The sequence below is a fragment of the Hipposideros armiger genome, unplaced genomic scaffold (genome assembly GCF_001890085.2).
Source record: "Hipposideros armiger isolate ML-2016 unplaced genomic scaffold, ASM189008v1 scaffold_3, whole genome shotgun sequence".
NCBI lineage: Eukaryota > Metazoa > Chordata > Mammalia > Chiroptera > Hipposideridae > Hipposideros > Hipposideros armiger.
In genome coordinates this window covers 1,189,145-1,203,720 of record NW_017731353.1, presented here as the reverse complement: position 1 = coordinate 1,203,720, position 14,576 = coordinate 1,189,145, and the positions used below count along the sequence as shown (strand labels likewise).

Genomic DNA, 14,576 nt, shown 5'->3' with positions numbered 1-14,576 from the left:
CACACACACACACACACAGAGCTAGATTGCCTTTGAAGGCAGAGGGACAAGGCCTAATTGTCCTGGGGATGTGCGTGGCGGCCCGGCTTTTTCATGGTTCCCAGAACTCCCTAATGAGGCTGTGGCCTCTCCTGGTGGGAACGCAGCTCCCTGGAATCAGCTTTGATAAAGCGGACGGACCGTCTGGGACGAGTTACCAGGTTTTCCTCTTTTTCCTTTTGAACCCTGCGGTGGTTTTGCTCTTTCATGGCAAATAGAGCGGGGGCCAAAGTCTCTGGCCTCTGTCCTTGGGGGACACAGGCCATCCCGCCTCCTGGGGGGCAGGGAGATGGAGGCCCTGGATTAGGGATGCTGGCCTGTGGGTGAGGAGAGGGTTTTGCTGGCTTCCATATTTAGATCTACTTGTCAACCACGCTGGGTCTGCGGTCCCCAGTGTCAGCATCACCTAGAACACACCTCAGCAGCCCCAGCATGGCTGGCATCAGGAGTGCACAGAGGCCTATGACAGCAGTGACAATGACAATGCTGACTGCCCAATGAGCGCTCGCTCTGTGCCAGGCCCCGAGCCAAGTGTTTGACAAGGACAATTAAGTGCAACAGCACCAGCGCACTCCTTTTACAGAAGAGAGAGTGGAGGCTCCGGGAGTTAGGTGGCCACGCAGTCAGAGGCAGGACGGGACCGGATCACTCATCCCACAGCCCAGCACTTACCCACTGGCCTTCCTGAAGGGGCGGGAGCCTCAGCTGGCCCTCAAACCCCCAGACACACCAGTTTTTCAGCTGCACAGTCTCCCCTCATTTCTTGTTGTCTGTGCTTGCGCTTTCTGTAAAGCCACAGCCATAAAGCCAGCAAGACCCCAGTGCTGAGGTCCTGGTTCCCCAAATGCAGAGCCCTGGTTGCCCTGGGTAGCAGCTCTGGAAGGGAAGGAGCCAGGCACCGTGGGGCAGGAGAGGAAAGGGCCTGGTACCTACAGCAGCCATTTTGGATGCCTGCTGGCGGATCCCCAGCCCAGTGGGACTTGTCTTTGATCTTTGATGATTAAAACAAAACACCCTTTCAGGTGGTTCCTCCTTGTCGGCGAGGGAGGCCCCTCTTTTCTGGCCGGCAGACGCTGAGCAGTCAGAGAGGTCGTCCCATCCCAGGGCCTTCCCACGGGAGAGACCCTGGTTTCAAAGGCTGCCTCGGAGAGGCTCACCTGGACACCTGGCTCTGACCAGGTCAGTCTTGTCCTCGCCTGGCGGCCTGCCCGCCCCACCCTCATCTACTGGCCCCAGCTGCCTTTCTCCTGTGCCATCCCAACCGCCTGCTCTCTAGGCTGCCCCATGGGGCTCCCCAGGCCTGCTCACCCTCAGCTGCAGCTGCCCAGAAAGGCAGGCGGCTGGGATGACGCAGTGGCCACATCACCGCTGGCCATTCACCCCTGATCAATGTGGTCAGCTTGGCTGTGAGGAAGGACCTTCACTTTATCTAACTTGTGAAAAGAGACCCTCGATGAAAAGCTTTAACTCATCCGATCAAATGCCTGCTTTGTGCCAGGCCTTGGGCTGGCGCCGGGGAGAGAGACAGCTACAAGCGAGATAGCTGTGGTTCCTATGCTTGTGGAGGGGTTTCTGAGTGGCAATGGATTCTTGTGCCACACGCTTCACAGCTGATTGGGATATCCCAGAGTGTGGCCCTACCATGAGAGGGAGCTGGGGACAGGTCCTCACCCTAGTGTCTGGTGACAGCCCTGCCTGGGGTTCTTAGGGGTCCCTAGGGACAGTGGATGTTACAGCAGTTGCATTCCGGCTCTTTCATGCTCCCGTCTGAACTGGCTCTTCCACAAGCTTGTGGGCAGAGCCACATGAAACCTCTGTTAGAAGCTGGAAAGTCGAGTATCCCTGCTTGTGTAGCTGGCAGAATGTCCTTTCCTTGTCCACATCATTGACATGTCCCCTTGGACCTCTGGGTCACATTTGTACAGAGTGTGAAATAGCAATAAAGGGCGGGGCATGCTGAGGGTGAAGGATTTCCCCCCTCAACTTTTCATTATGAAAATCGTCAAACTCACACAAGAGTTGAAAGAAGAATACACCAAATGCCCACATCCCCACCTCCTAGATTCCACACATGGAAACGTTTTACCACACTTGCTTTATCTAGGTACAGACTCATCTATATCTATGTATTTTTTGCTGTCAGTCTCAAAGTACTGTCATCCCTAAATATTGCAGTGGGCATTTTCTAAGAATAAGGATACTCTCCTCCGTGACCATAACACCACTACCCTTTGAAGAAAATTTACAGCAATTCCAGAGGGAGAGATTTTTATAATTAATCAAGATGTAAGTAGGGGCACCTCTCAGCTAGAGAGCAGGAGGGGCAGCAGAGCACTACTATTTGAAGTTTCCTTTCGTTTCAGTGTCTGTAGGGAGCAGCTGGAGGAGGACGGAATGACACTTTGGTTGCAAAGTCTGTGAGTTCCATGGCAGCAGAGCGCTGGTGCACAGCAGGTGCTCAGGAGGTGTTTGTTGATTGAATGCATCTCAGGCCAGAGCCCACCCCTGGGTCCTCCTTCAGGCTCCTGGGCCCAGAGGGGCCTGTTCTTCCTGCTCTGCCCCTGCCCGGGGGAGATGGGCTTGTCGGGAGAGTGGAGGCTGATTAGGGTACCCCAAATCTCTAGCTCCCCTTGGGGCCACTGAAGCTAAGCTGGGATGAGGGTGACATGTGGTGCCTCCTCAGGCACTGAGCGGTCCCTTCCTGTCCCCCTATTGAGGTGGAGTGTTTTGATATGTATCTGAGTATGTGACCGTGTACCCTCTGTGCAATGTCAGAAGCAGAGTTTGGTACAAAGGAATAGTATTCAGCCTTAAAAAGGAAGGAAATTCTGACACTGCTACAACATGAATGGACCTGGAGGAGACGTGCTAAGCAACATAAGCCAGAAACCAAAAGATAAATCCTGCATGATGTCACTTACATGAGAAATCAGATTCACAGAGACAGAAAGTATAACAGGAGTTGCTGGGGGTGGGGGATGGGGAGTTGTTGTTTGATGGGCATGGAGTTTTCGTTTTGCAAGATGAAAGGGCTCTGGAGATGGATGATGGTGATGTTTGCACAACAAGGCGAATGTACTTCATGCCACTGAACTGCACACTTAAATTAGCTAAGATGGTAAATGTGATGTTACGAGTGGGGTTTTGTGACTGGCCTCATTATAAGGTTCCATTTCAGAACGATGGTGCCCCCACTGCCAGGTGTCATGCCTGCTCACTGTCACTTGCTAGGAAAGTGAGAATCTTGTCAGTCAGAGCAAATCTAGGAGCCAAAGATACTTGGGAATATTGGACCCAAGACCCGTTTCTGAAATGCTGCTGCATGTGAAGTGAATCTCACCAGCCTGGAAATAAATGGAGGCATTTTGTCAAAGGAAAAAACTTGATGAAAAATTGTTTTATGAAACCTGAATTTTGGCATATTTTCACATTTTAGTTTGTCAGAAGGCAGAGTAATAAATGTTAAGCATGTTGTTTATTATTCACAGTTGATTTCTTTATGACGACAATTTTATTTTAAAGTTCGTCGTAGAGTCACTGTAAGAAGGGGTGGGGACTCTAGAGGAGAAGAGAGATTTTACAGTTTATCCCAGCAGAACTATTGGGAGAGCAGTTTTTATTATAACAACAAAACAGAAAGGGCGGCCCAGGTCCAAAGCCCTCTCCCGCGGTCCAGTCAGGGGGTTGGCTGGCGTACTGGCGCCTGTCCTCGGGTTGTGGAGCTCAGGATGGCTGGCTGCGGTGGGAGCCGCTAGCTGTGCAGGCCCCAGCTTGCTGAGCCCCTGGGCGCTGCTGCTCCCGCAGTCTTTGTTTCCCAGGCTGACAGCCAAGTCAGCGTGGGCTGTACATGAAGGAAGCTGGGACCAACGGACCAACAGCCCACAAGCCAGGCCTCCCTTCCTGCAAACCCATCACAAAAACCATCCTTGGGAGAGAGGGACCAATTGCATGAGTTTCCTTTTCTCTCACCTCATTTCCATGGTCAGTGGATGGAGAAAAGGGGTCAGTCTTCAGCCCCTGGTGAGCTGAGGGCGGTGGGACCCAGGAGGACGTGATCAGCTGTCACACAGCGGGCCCTGCCATATCACAGGCTAGGCAAAGTGCCTTCCTTCCCAAAGCCTCAGTTTCTTCAACTGTAAAATGTGAGCTCCCATATCATGGGTGCTCACCCAGGACTGGTGCTTTGGAGGTAATTTTCCGCCCAACCCCCTGTGTCCAGTGCTGACCCCCATTTTCAGATAGGGAATCTGGGATCAGAGAAAGGGAGCCCCGTTACCCAAATTGCTCAGCAGCAAGGGTGCTGGGCTAGGGTCCTGGATCTGTCTGCTCAGAACCTGTGCAGGAAATAGGGTGACTGCCCTGCTGTGGCCAGCTGCAGGTGGGCGCTCCAGGTGAGGTGACCTGACACCTGGTCTCAGGGCTGAGGAGGAAGTGCCGGCTGCCGGGATCAGAGAGCTCCGCTCCGAGCACAGCCTGAGGTCCTGGCCAAGTGTAGGGATTTCCATGCCGGTTCTGAGAAGAGGGCAGAGAGACTGTCCCTGGTGTCACACAGCGTGCTGGCAGAGGGCCACCTGCCCACCCCTTCCTCAGGCCATTGTGGGGACACAGGAGCCCGAGGCTGGGGCTGGGGTTGGGTGGGGCTGGGGAAGGGCTCTCCTAACCCAGTAGACTGCTCCCACTTCGGGCTTCACCTGCTCTGCTTCCTTGGGCATATGGTGGTGGTTGTGTGTGTGTTGGGGGGGCTGGAGGGAGGAAATGTGCCCATACCCGCGACCCCCCCACCTCACACACACACACACCGGGTCTGTAGCCTTTTCACAGTCTGCTTTAGCGCCCAGGCCTGGGCCAGTGGGTTTGAACACTGACCAAGGCAAGGTGAGGGGGCTGGTCAGGGGCTGGCTGGAGGTCTTTTTCTTAGATTTGGCCCAGAAACACATCTTGCCAACCCTCCAGGGCCCTCAGTCACCACCCCTGCCATAGGAAACACTTTTAAGTCAGTTGAAGTGGGGGGGGATCTGAGAGCACTGGGGTGGGGGCAGCTGACTATCCCTACCCCTGCTCACTGCTGGCTGTTGGCAGAGGGTGGGGGGCAGCTCCTGCCCCTCGTGACCCGAAGCCTCTCCAGCCGCCTGCGAGGCCTCCAGCCCGGCAGCCGGATCCTCTCCATGAAAGGATAAGAATCACATGCTTCACTTTTTAAGTCACACAAAAGCTGTATGCATAATTAATGTGCAATAAACGTGAGCGGCTGGAAATTAACTAAATGAAAAAAAAAGGAATATACTTAATTGTAAAAATTTAATTTTGCTTTTGTTCTTTTTCTTTCTTTCTCTCTCTCCCCATTCCCCCGCCCTCTCCGATGTGTGATAGTCTTCTCAGAGCCCTTCAGATCTCTCCGGAGATCATACTCTGAAGGGCTCGCCTCCTGACCTCTTGGCAGGGAGCTGAGGACAAGATTAGTTTTAAGCTGCAGCCCAGTCAGTTACTTTCAACAGAGGGCTGGAGAGTGCCCACGAGCGGGGGGTGATTGTGTGACAAAAAGGAATGTTGTAATCATCCCTTGAGACCTTGCTTGGGGGACCTCTGTGCCTGATTTTAAGAGCTTTGGTGGATGCAATTTTGAGAGTTGCCTTTTGAAACTCGGGCGAGCAAGCCCATCATGGTATTTAAAATTCCTAATCATGAATTCGGTGGTTAAAAAACCAAAGGATTAAAGACATTTCCATATATTCGAACAGAGGACTTTAAGCAAAAACATCTAAGGTTCCCTTTCTTCTCCTGCTAACTTTTTAAAGGACAAGATCTTTTCTAGACCCTAAGATTGGGTGGCGAAATTTCTCAGTGGAAACATCTATTGACACATTCTTATTTATTGCCGCATCTCTTAATAAAGCCCGAGGAATCAGCTTCAAGAAACAACCCATCCACTTGAAAGAGGGAGAAAAAAGAGAATTATTATTTTTTTAAGAATAAAACACTCTATTAACAGATACTTTAAAATATGATTTATTGCCCACACATAACAACAACAATAACTTAAAATATCAAATCCCTACAAATAAATCACTGCCGATCCCATCTCCTTACACGCCAGCTGTTTTCCTGTTTCTGCCGTCTTTCTCAGCCCTGGTCTATATCAGCAGATAATTTAAAAAGAGGCAGAAGAATCGAGAGACAGAACCCAGAGGCATCAGGGCTCTTTGGGCAAGAATCGTGTGTCCAGAACCTCCCAGTTTGTCTGGCACAGTTCGTAGCTGGCCCTTCTCAAGCGTTTTCAAATGGTAACCAACTCAGGGTTTTCCTTCGAGTCACTCCGTTATCAGATTAATTTATAACAAGGAAAGAGGCTGTCAGTATGGTCACTCACACTCACTGCCACCTCTGCCCAGGTACCTGGTCCTGTTTAAGGCGAACTGCCGTCCTCCCGGAGATGCCTGTTTGTCGGGGACCACGGTCAAGCCGTAAATAACCAGGTCCGTGGCTGCAGATCCCGGGGGCTCCACCAAAGCCCAGCTGGCAAAGGCGGCTGCCTTTGGGAACAGGTGGCCCGCAGGGGCCAAGGCCAAACGGTGGGCCGGGGCAGCGGGTGGGTTTCTGCAGCAGCCTTCAAGCACCAGCCTGGTTCCAGTCCGAGACACCCACCCAGCACTCAGCCGGGCCCCAGCCACAGACCTTTGCATTAAACAGGTTCTGACACTAAAAATCAAGGCCTGTTGGCCGTTGTCATAGGAATGCAATATCCTCTGGAGGTCCCCTTATTAAAAAGCCAAGTCTTGCTGCTGCTGCCTGGGATAGAGTTTTATTCCATTTGTATTGATCACGGGGAAATGTCTCATTCTCGGGCCGACAAATCCAGCCAGCAGGGAGGGACTTGGTGTTGGTTTCCACAGTGATTTGGGGGACCCTGAGCTGGAGATGCAGTTATGTTCACGAGGTGGTGGCGGGTAGTTTCTAGCTATGATATGGAATTACAAGTGTGGGGATTACAGTGTGCAGAACAATAGAGCCTGCCAGGGGATTCAGAAAGTATCCGAAATGATCATTTCGAGGACTTTGGGCCAAGCAAAGGGACTTGGCTTACCCATGTCACAGGTCGTGGCACCTCTAGGACTCTGTCCTACAGATAGCACCCATCCATGTGGGGAAGGATAGTCAGCACAGCACTGTTTGTCGGTGCAAAATGTGGGAAACCGTCTAAATGTATATCACAGGAGATCGGGTGAAAAAAGCATTATGATAGTAGGCAGAACCAGGTTAAGTTGCCATTTTTGCTGGTTGGTCAGAAATGATTGGATAGCGACAATCTCATATGGTTCAATCTACTACATTTGTTGAATGGAATGGCATGCGGTCTTAAAAGGAATGAAATGGAGAACGCTCCAAGATGTATTTATTATGAACAGAAAGAAGCAAGCTGCAGAATAGCGTACCTGTTACGCTCCATGTGTGTTTTTGGAAAAGGAAGTAGACACACAGTTTGCCCGTATAAGGCTTGACTCTGGAAAGAGACACTAGAAATTGTCCGAAGTGGCTTCCTTGGGAAGGGGAACGGGGGTGGGGGTGAGGGTGGGGGCGGGGGCGAGGCATGGTGAGAGCAAGGCTGACTTTTCCCTTTATAGCCTCCATGCCTTTTGAAGCTTATGCTCTCTGGGCGTAGGGCAGATATAAAACAAGTTAATTAAAATTGCAAACAAAGATCAACATGCCAAGGAAGCCCTCATTACTAGGGGTGAAGAGCTCAGACTCTGGTCTGAGAATTCTGGGCTCCAAGTCACTGCACCTCACGGAGCCTCAGTTTTGTCATCTGTCAAGGGGGATGACAGTGGTGTTTGCTTTGTAGAGTGCAAGACAATTTCCTTGAGACGTGAATGGGAAAGGCTAGGCATGGTGGCCCAGAGAATTTGGCAAATGTTACACGTTATGATAAGTGATATATAAGTCGTAACAGACACACATATAAACCCTTATAATGACTTGCTTGGCATTTTCGTTTTCTTGGATGAGAGATAAAAAACAGCGGTGCGTGTTGAGTCGGGAGTTGAGACCCTGGGTGTCATGTGGAACTCTGGGGGAATCTTACACTGAATTTACAGGGTGGGTCTGATGATTTTTTTTCTGAACGGGTAAATGGTCTTCCTCATCTCTGTGTACACAGGCAGGTGAACTAATAGAATTAAGCTTATTGGTTTAATTCCTCGGGGCCCCCTTGGCGAGGGGAGAGCAGCTGGATGAATATTTTAATTAAGCTCTGACACCCAGAAGTCAAAGTCCCCGAGTGGTCCCAGTGGGCAAGGTCGTACAGTTTGGGGTTTAATCAAGTTCGGTTTCATAGTTCAAATTTCTTCCCGGACAGAAATATGTCATTAGGCGTCCAAGATTTCCACTGGAAAAAAAAAAACAACTTGACTGTATTTTCTCTAGAGAATGACACCATGATTCGATTAGCCCCCTTTCCTTGACATTTTGTCCACTTTATTAACTTCTGCTTTGCTTTTAAGCAGGCAACTACTGTTTTACTTCCCTGAAGAAGCTCATAATATTATAATTCAAGTGTCAGGACAGATTAGGTTAAACGAACTGTGTAATTCCCGAAGGAAAACAAACTTCAAAACGGACGTGGTTTGCCTTGTAACATGTCATGGATTGCATTAGCGTTGAATGGGCGATTCTATCACCTAATGTGCTAAAGTTGGCTCAAATGTTCCCCACTCTGCAAGGTGAGAAATTACTTAGCTAACAAAACATTTCGTTTTCCTCCCTTTGCATTCTTTCTTTATGAGATCCTGAATCTGACATTTTCACCAAAAAATCTCTGCGCTTATTTGTGAAAAATGTATATTAAAACCAAAGCCCATCAAATGGAAAGAAATCACAGATGGTTTTATTCACAAGCAGTAGAATTAATGGCCTCTCTTCTCTTTATAAATATTAGAAGCAGATGAGTTCATTACGATTTCACCCTAATAAAGAAAACCTGCTTGATTTTGACAAGACATCGACTTATCTAATACATCTCCTAAATAACAAAGCTACTTCCCGCCCGTAAAACACGGCTCGAAAACACCAGCTTTACCTGGACTGCTTCTAAATTAATGAAAAACACTCGAGTCCAGGGAGAGCAAAAGAAAGGGTGGGGGTGGGGGGGAGGAATGGAGAGATGGAATTTAAGGGATTTTTGAAAATGGGACGGATTCTGAAAAGAGCGAGTTTTGAAATGTTTACTTTGCGGTGGTTAGAAATTTTTACATCTTTCAACAAAGCGCGCAGAGAAGTGAAACCATCTGAAAGGGCTTTTGAAAAGAGCGATTCAACACACGTTGGAAGAAGCTGCGGTTCTTTATCGCCGGCAATCTGCGCCCATCGAGCCTGGGAGCCCAGCCCTTTCCCCCTGGGCTGCTCCGAGATCGGCGGCAGCCTCGCCTGGGCTTCAAAGCGTGGCTGGCAGAGGTCCGGGAGGGAACTGGACACCTCACTCCGGGGACCAGGGCACGGCTGCCTGATGTGGTCATCTTGTTAGTCATGGAAAGCCCGGGGTCTTTCTGTTTGTGCCGCTTTCAGCACTTATTAAGGAAGAAGTGGGAGGCTTGACGCAAAACTGCAAAAGATGTTTTTTCTCCCCAGGGCCCCAGCAGTTGGGGCCACGGCTTATCCATCATTGCAGAGATCTCTTTGAGAAATGGAACGAGTCAGCCCTGCCCAGAGGAGGGGAATAATGAGCGGCACATGGGGCCTCTGTCCCAGGACCTTCCTGGCTGTGCTCCCACACAAGGGCGTAGGTTCCTTGTCTGAAAACTGCCAAGGGAACGCCTTTGGGGAGGCAAGCCACACGGCTTAAGAAAAAAATGGCACATCTCAGAGGCTTTGGTGTCCAATTCTACCATTCAGGGCTCTCGACTCAGATTCCCCAACTTTCCCCAGCCCCTAGACTGACAGGGGGCTTACACCGCAGAGATTCAGACACCTGCACAGACGTGTCCGTGCTGGGGGAAGGGGTGGCAAAGGTGGAGATACGATTTCTAAGCATCTCCTTAAAAGCGAATGAATCCCAGTACCTCCACCTGGTCTCAGGAACCTGCATCTTTCTCGCTGTCTGTGCTCCCTTCCTCCCGGTGAGGGGCTGTGAATTCTCCGTCAGGCCCAGGTGCAATTCTGAGTGCTGAGATCATCGGAGTCCCTCCTTCAAGCCTCGGTTCCACAAGCATCAAACTTGTGGGGAGATTTTGGAGAAGCAACAAGTTTGAGCCTGGAGCCTATGATGGAAAGTCTCCGATAAATCCCTCCCAGCTGAGCCCAAAGGGTCTGTCGTGGGTTCAAGCATGCGGGAATGGCAGGAAGGGGGGAGGTTTGCAAACTTCAAACAGGACTTGGAGTTGAGGGGGATGGGGGGGATTGTGTTGAGGGAGGAGGCCACCGACAGAGGGCTCCGAGTTAATTAAAGAGACTGCGTTCTGGCACCTATAAACTCAGTTCAGCCCGCTCCATATTAAAGCACCAGCAACTCTGCGCAGGGGTGCCCTCTCACCTGGGGGTGAGCCTGGAAGGGGGAGGCTTGATCCATATTTAGGATGGACATTTTCAGCCACCTGGAGGGCCCCAACCAGGGGGACTTGGCCGATTCACCAGGAGTTCCAAGGGAGACGTGACTGTTCAAAAACCTCATTGAACATCAAGGGTCTCCTGTCTTTCAGGCGCTGGGCTGGGCACACCATGTGGGAGCCAGGGGCCATCATGTCTTCCATTTTACAGATGAGGAAAGTAAGGCTCAGGGAGGCAGCCGCAGCAGCTCAAGGGTATACGGCTGGTATGTGGGAAAGGCAAGTTGGAGCCAGTGTTCTCCGCCTTATGCCACTGGCGGGGGACTGGGTAGAGACCAGCAAAGGACAGGTTATCGCTGCGTCCATCCTGCCCTCACCTCAGCCCTGGCCCCTCGCACTGTCCTTGACATTCAATAAGGTGCCGGTGATGTCTAGCCCAGCAGTTGGGGCTGGGCCTCCCCAGCTTCTCTGCGACAAATGGTTCTCATTTGAAAGAGAGGTTATAAAAACACAGGCCCAAGGACACTGTCAGGGAACTGAGGATTAATCTCACTTCAGTCAAAGACCATTTCAAATATTTTTGGGGGGGATGGGGGTGAGCCGCGGCCCTGGTTGGGAAGGAAGTCAGGGTTCGCGGGGTGCCCCTCAGGTCGGGGTTTGGAGGCACATTGTGATGTGGGCTGGTGGCGGTCGGGGGTCACTCCATACCTGGGGAGGCCCCATCTGACCCCAGGCGTTGCATGGCTCCCCAAGTCCCTGAGGTGGGCCGCCACTCCAGCGTGGACATTCACACAGTTTTCGATGCCTTGATTATGTTTCAGGGTGGTTTAGGTTGCCAAAAGGAAGGGAAGGATTAGACGCCTGGGACATTTTCATTTTCTGGATGGTGTCAAAAAGCTGAGTGTTTTTGCCTGGTGACTCAACCAGAGAGGGCCCTGAAGACCATTGGGGGTGGGGTGAAGGGGTGGTGGTGGGGACACTGCCTCCCTGCCCCCCCCCGCAATCCCCCATCCCCCCAGACACTTGTGGGCTACACAACTGAGCCCCCATTCCAGCCAGGAACTAGAGGGGGCACTAGCTGTGCTCTAAGCCAGCAGCTTCCAAACTGGGTGGCCTGGGTCCCTAAAAGATAACTGGGCTTCTGGGGTACAGGTTGGGTCTGTGGGACTCAGTGCCCTCTGCCCTGTTTACTGAGAGCTTAGGGGGTGCCAGGTAGCTGCTGCCATCTCGTCTGGACACTGATCCTGTGAGGCAAGGGCTTTTATCATCCCCATTCTATAAGCTGGGGAAACTGAGGCTCAGGGAGTGTAGGTGGGTTGCCTCAGGCCTGGACAACAGTGATATGTCTCCTTTAACCTTCTCAGAGTCTTTTCAAAGTAGGGGCTGAGGACTTCCTCCATTTTATGGACGTGTAAGTTGAGGCTCAGAGCTGAGGCTCCGCGATGTGACTTGCCCGAGCGTATGGGAAAGGGAGGCGGAGCTGGGGGGAGGCGGAGCTGGGGGCTTGCGGTCCCACCGCCTAGGCTCCTGCCCCCCAGCTGATTCAGATTCCAGAGAACTGCGAGTGTGGCTGGGCCCTGCCTGTCCTCCTGGGCCGTTCCCCAAGAGTTGGCCAGCACCGCAGGGTGGGACCCCCTGAGGGGCTTAGAGGGGGTTCCTGTGGGCTGGACTCCGTCCAAACAAATGTCCGCAGCAAGGAACTGTGGATTTATTTTTCCGACTGTAGGAGGAGTTTGCCGAGCTTCGTTTTCTTTTTGCAAGGTGGGAGAACCGCCAGCACGCCGTGGGGTCCCCCACAGAGCCTAGGGAGGGCCAGCGCCGGGCCGGGCCGAGAGCAGCAGAGCGCCCCCGCGCGGCTGGACTCCATGTGAGCACCTGGCGGCCTGGGCTGTGGGCCGAGGGGACTTTCTGCCTAATGGGCACTTTACAGCGACCCTGAGACCCTGCAACGTTGAAAGGAGCTAGTAGGATGGCCCCCATTTCAGAGGAGAACATAGGCAAAAGGAAGTGCAAGAGACCTCCTGGGTTCCCCCAACTTGGAAATGATTCAAAGGGGGTTTGTCTCCCTGCAAAGTGCCTCCTCCTTGGGAGCTGCAAGAGGCTGTCCCAGCCCCTGCAGGGGTCCACCCTAAGGAGCCCTGCCAGTCAATGGGGTGGGGGAGGGGGGAGGGGGGGAAGGGCCCAGCCCTGCAGCTCTGGCCAAGCCCACAGCAGATCCTTACCCCAGCAGGAAGCTCTCATGGGTGCAGTGGGGCTGGTGCTTAGCTTGGAAGCAAATTCCAAACACGGAGCACTTGGATTTTCTGGCAAATTCCAGACAAGGAACATGGTTGAAGCCCCAGCGTGCACTAGGCCAGGCGCTCCCACACTGGGTGGACAGGCCACCTTAGATCCTGTGTCTCCCTGCCCACAATGAAGTGGCCTTTGGGGTCTCCTCATGGCCAAATGCCCTCTGCTGGGTGCCCCCAGCACTGTGCCACACCCTGAGCCAAGCATGTTGTGAGTCTGACCTCAATTTCTCCTCTGGAAAGCCCTGGGTGGCTGATCGCAGAGCCCCAGGAGGTGTCTGACCTCAGGAGTGCCCTCCGTAGGACAGGACACTTCCTCTGGGGAGACGTAGTCCAGCTGCCTTCAGGCACAGACAGCACTGGAGCTGGCCATGCTTGGATGGGACGCCCTGAGCTGCTCTGCTTGGCTGTGTGCTTCTGAGCACTTGCTGGAGCCTCAGTTTCCACACCTGCTAAATGGGGGGAATCCCTGACTGCGAGACTGTGGTGATAACACACATAAGGTATACTTTGTCCTCCACAAATGTTTGCTGGTGCCGTATGAACAAGTACAATACCCCTCCCCCTCCATTTGTTCACCCCTCACTCGGAACATCATTCACCCCAGTCCAACCCCCTCTAGAGCTCAGGGCACATCCTGTCTCCTCCAGGAACCCTCCTCCTCCCCCCATCTCCCAGGACTCCTCTCCAAGGGAAGGTACTGTGGGATATAAAAGCCATTTTTAAAGGGTTTGGGATCATAGGCAAAGGTTCTTAAACAGGACACAGAAAGCACTAACCATAAAGAAAAAGACTGATAATTGGATTATATTAATAACTTATTTTTTTAATTTAAAAAAGTTATTGTTTTTGAGGTATGGTTGACATGTAACATTAGTTTCAGGTGTGTAACATAATGATTTAATATTTCTATGTATTGCGAGATGATCACCACGATGAGTCTAGTTAATGTCTGTCACCATACATAGTGACAAAACTTTTTTTCTTGTGATGAGACTTTTTACATCTACTCTCTTAGCAACTTTCGAATATGCGCTACAGTATTATTAATTAGAGTCACCATGCTGTAGGCTACACCCCATGACTTCATTATTTTATATCTGTATAACTTGTACCTTTTGATCACTTTCACCCGTGCTGTGCACTCCCTACCTCCAGCCCTCCCCACCTCTGGCAATCGCCAACCTATTCTCTGTATCAGGAGCTTATTTTGTTGTTGTAGTAGTTGGTTTTAGTTCCACCTATAAATGAGATCATATGGAATTCGTCTTTGTCTGCCTTATTTCACTTAGCATAATGCCCTCAAGGTCCATCCATGTTGTCACGATGGCAAGATTTCATTCTTATGGCTGAATAGTTTTCTATTGTGTGTACATTTTCTTTATCCGTTCATCCATCAATGGACACTTAGGTTGTTTCCATATCTTGGCATCGAAAGTCAGGACAAGGTGTCTCTCAGCCCTCAGGAGCAAGGAGGCATCTAATCACATGGAGATTTACTTCCTGTATTTACAGGGACCGCCTCCTGCTCCGGCTGCTTCTCAAGCTATTTTAACTCTTAATAATCCATATGCCATTGTGGGATATCCAGGCCCTGACAATATAAAAATAGACCACTACTATATATTGAGGATGTACTATGTGTAAGGCACATGATAGACCCTTCCATTATATTGGGTTGTCGGAAAAGTCATGACGCATGTTTGTGGCAGAT

General features: G+C 51.2%; 1 protein-coding gene across 1 annotated transcript in view; it reads right to left on the bottom strand.

The window, feature by feature from the left end:
* Positions 1 to 7,704: 7,704 nt before the first annotated feature.
* MVB12B (multivesicular body subunit 12B) overlaps positions 7,705 to 14,576 on the bottom strand; it is a 192,688-nt gene continuing 185,816 nt past the window's right edge. Inside the window, exon 10 of the mRNA XM_019636337.1 lies at positions 7,705 to 8,422. Coding sequence (XP_019491882.1) covers positions 8,366 to 8,422 — 57 coding nt within the window. The 3' untranslated portion in view covers positions 7,705 to 8,365. The remainder of the gene's footprint in view (positions 8,423 to 14,576) is intronic.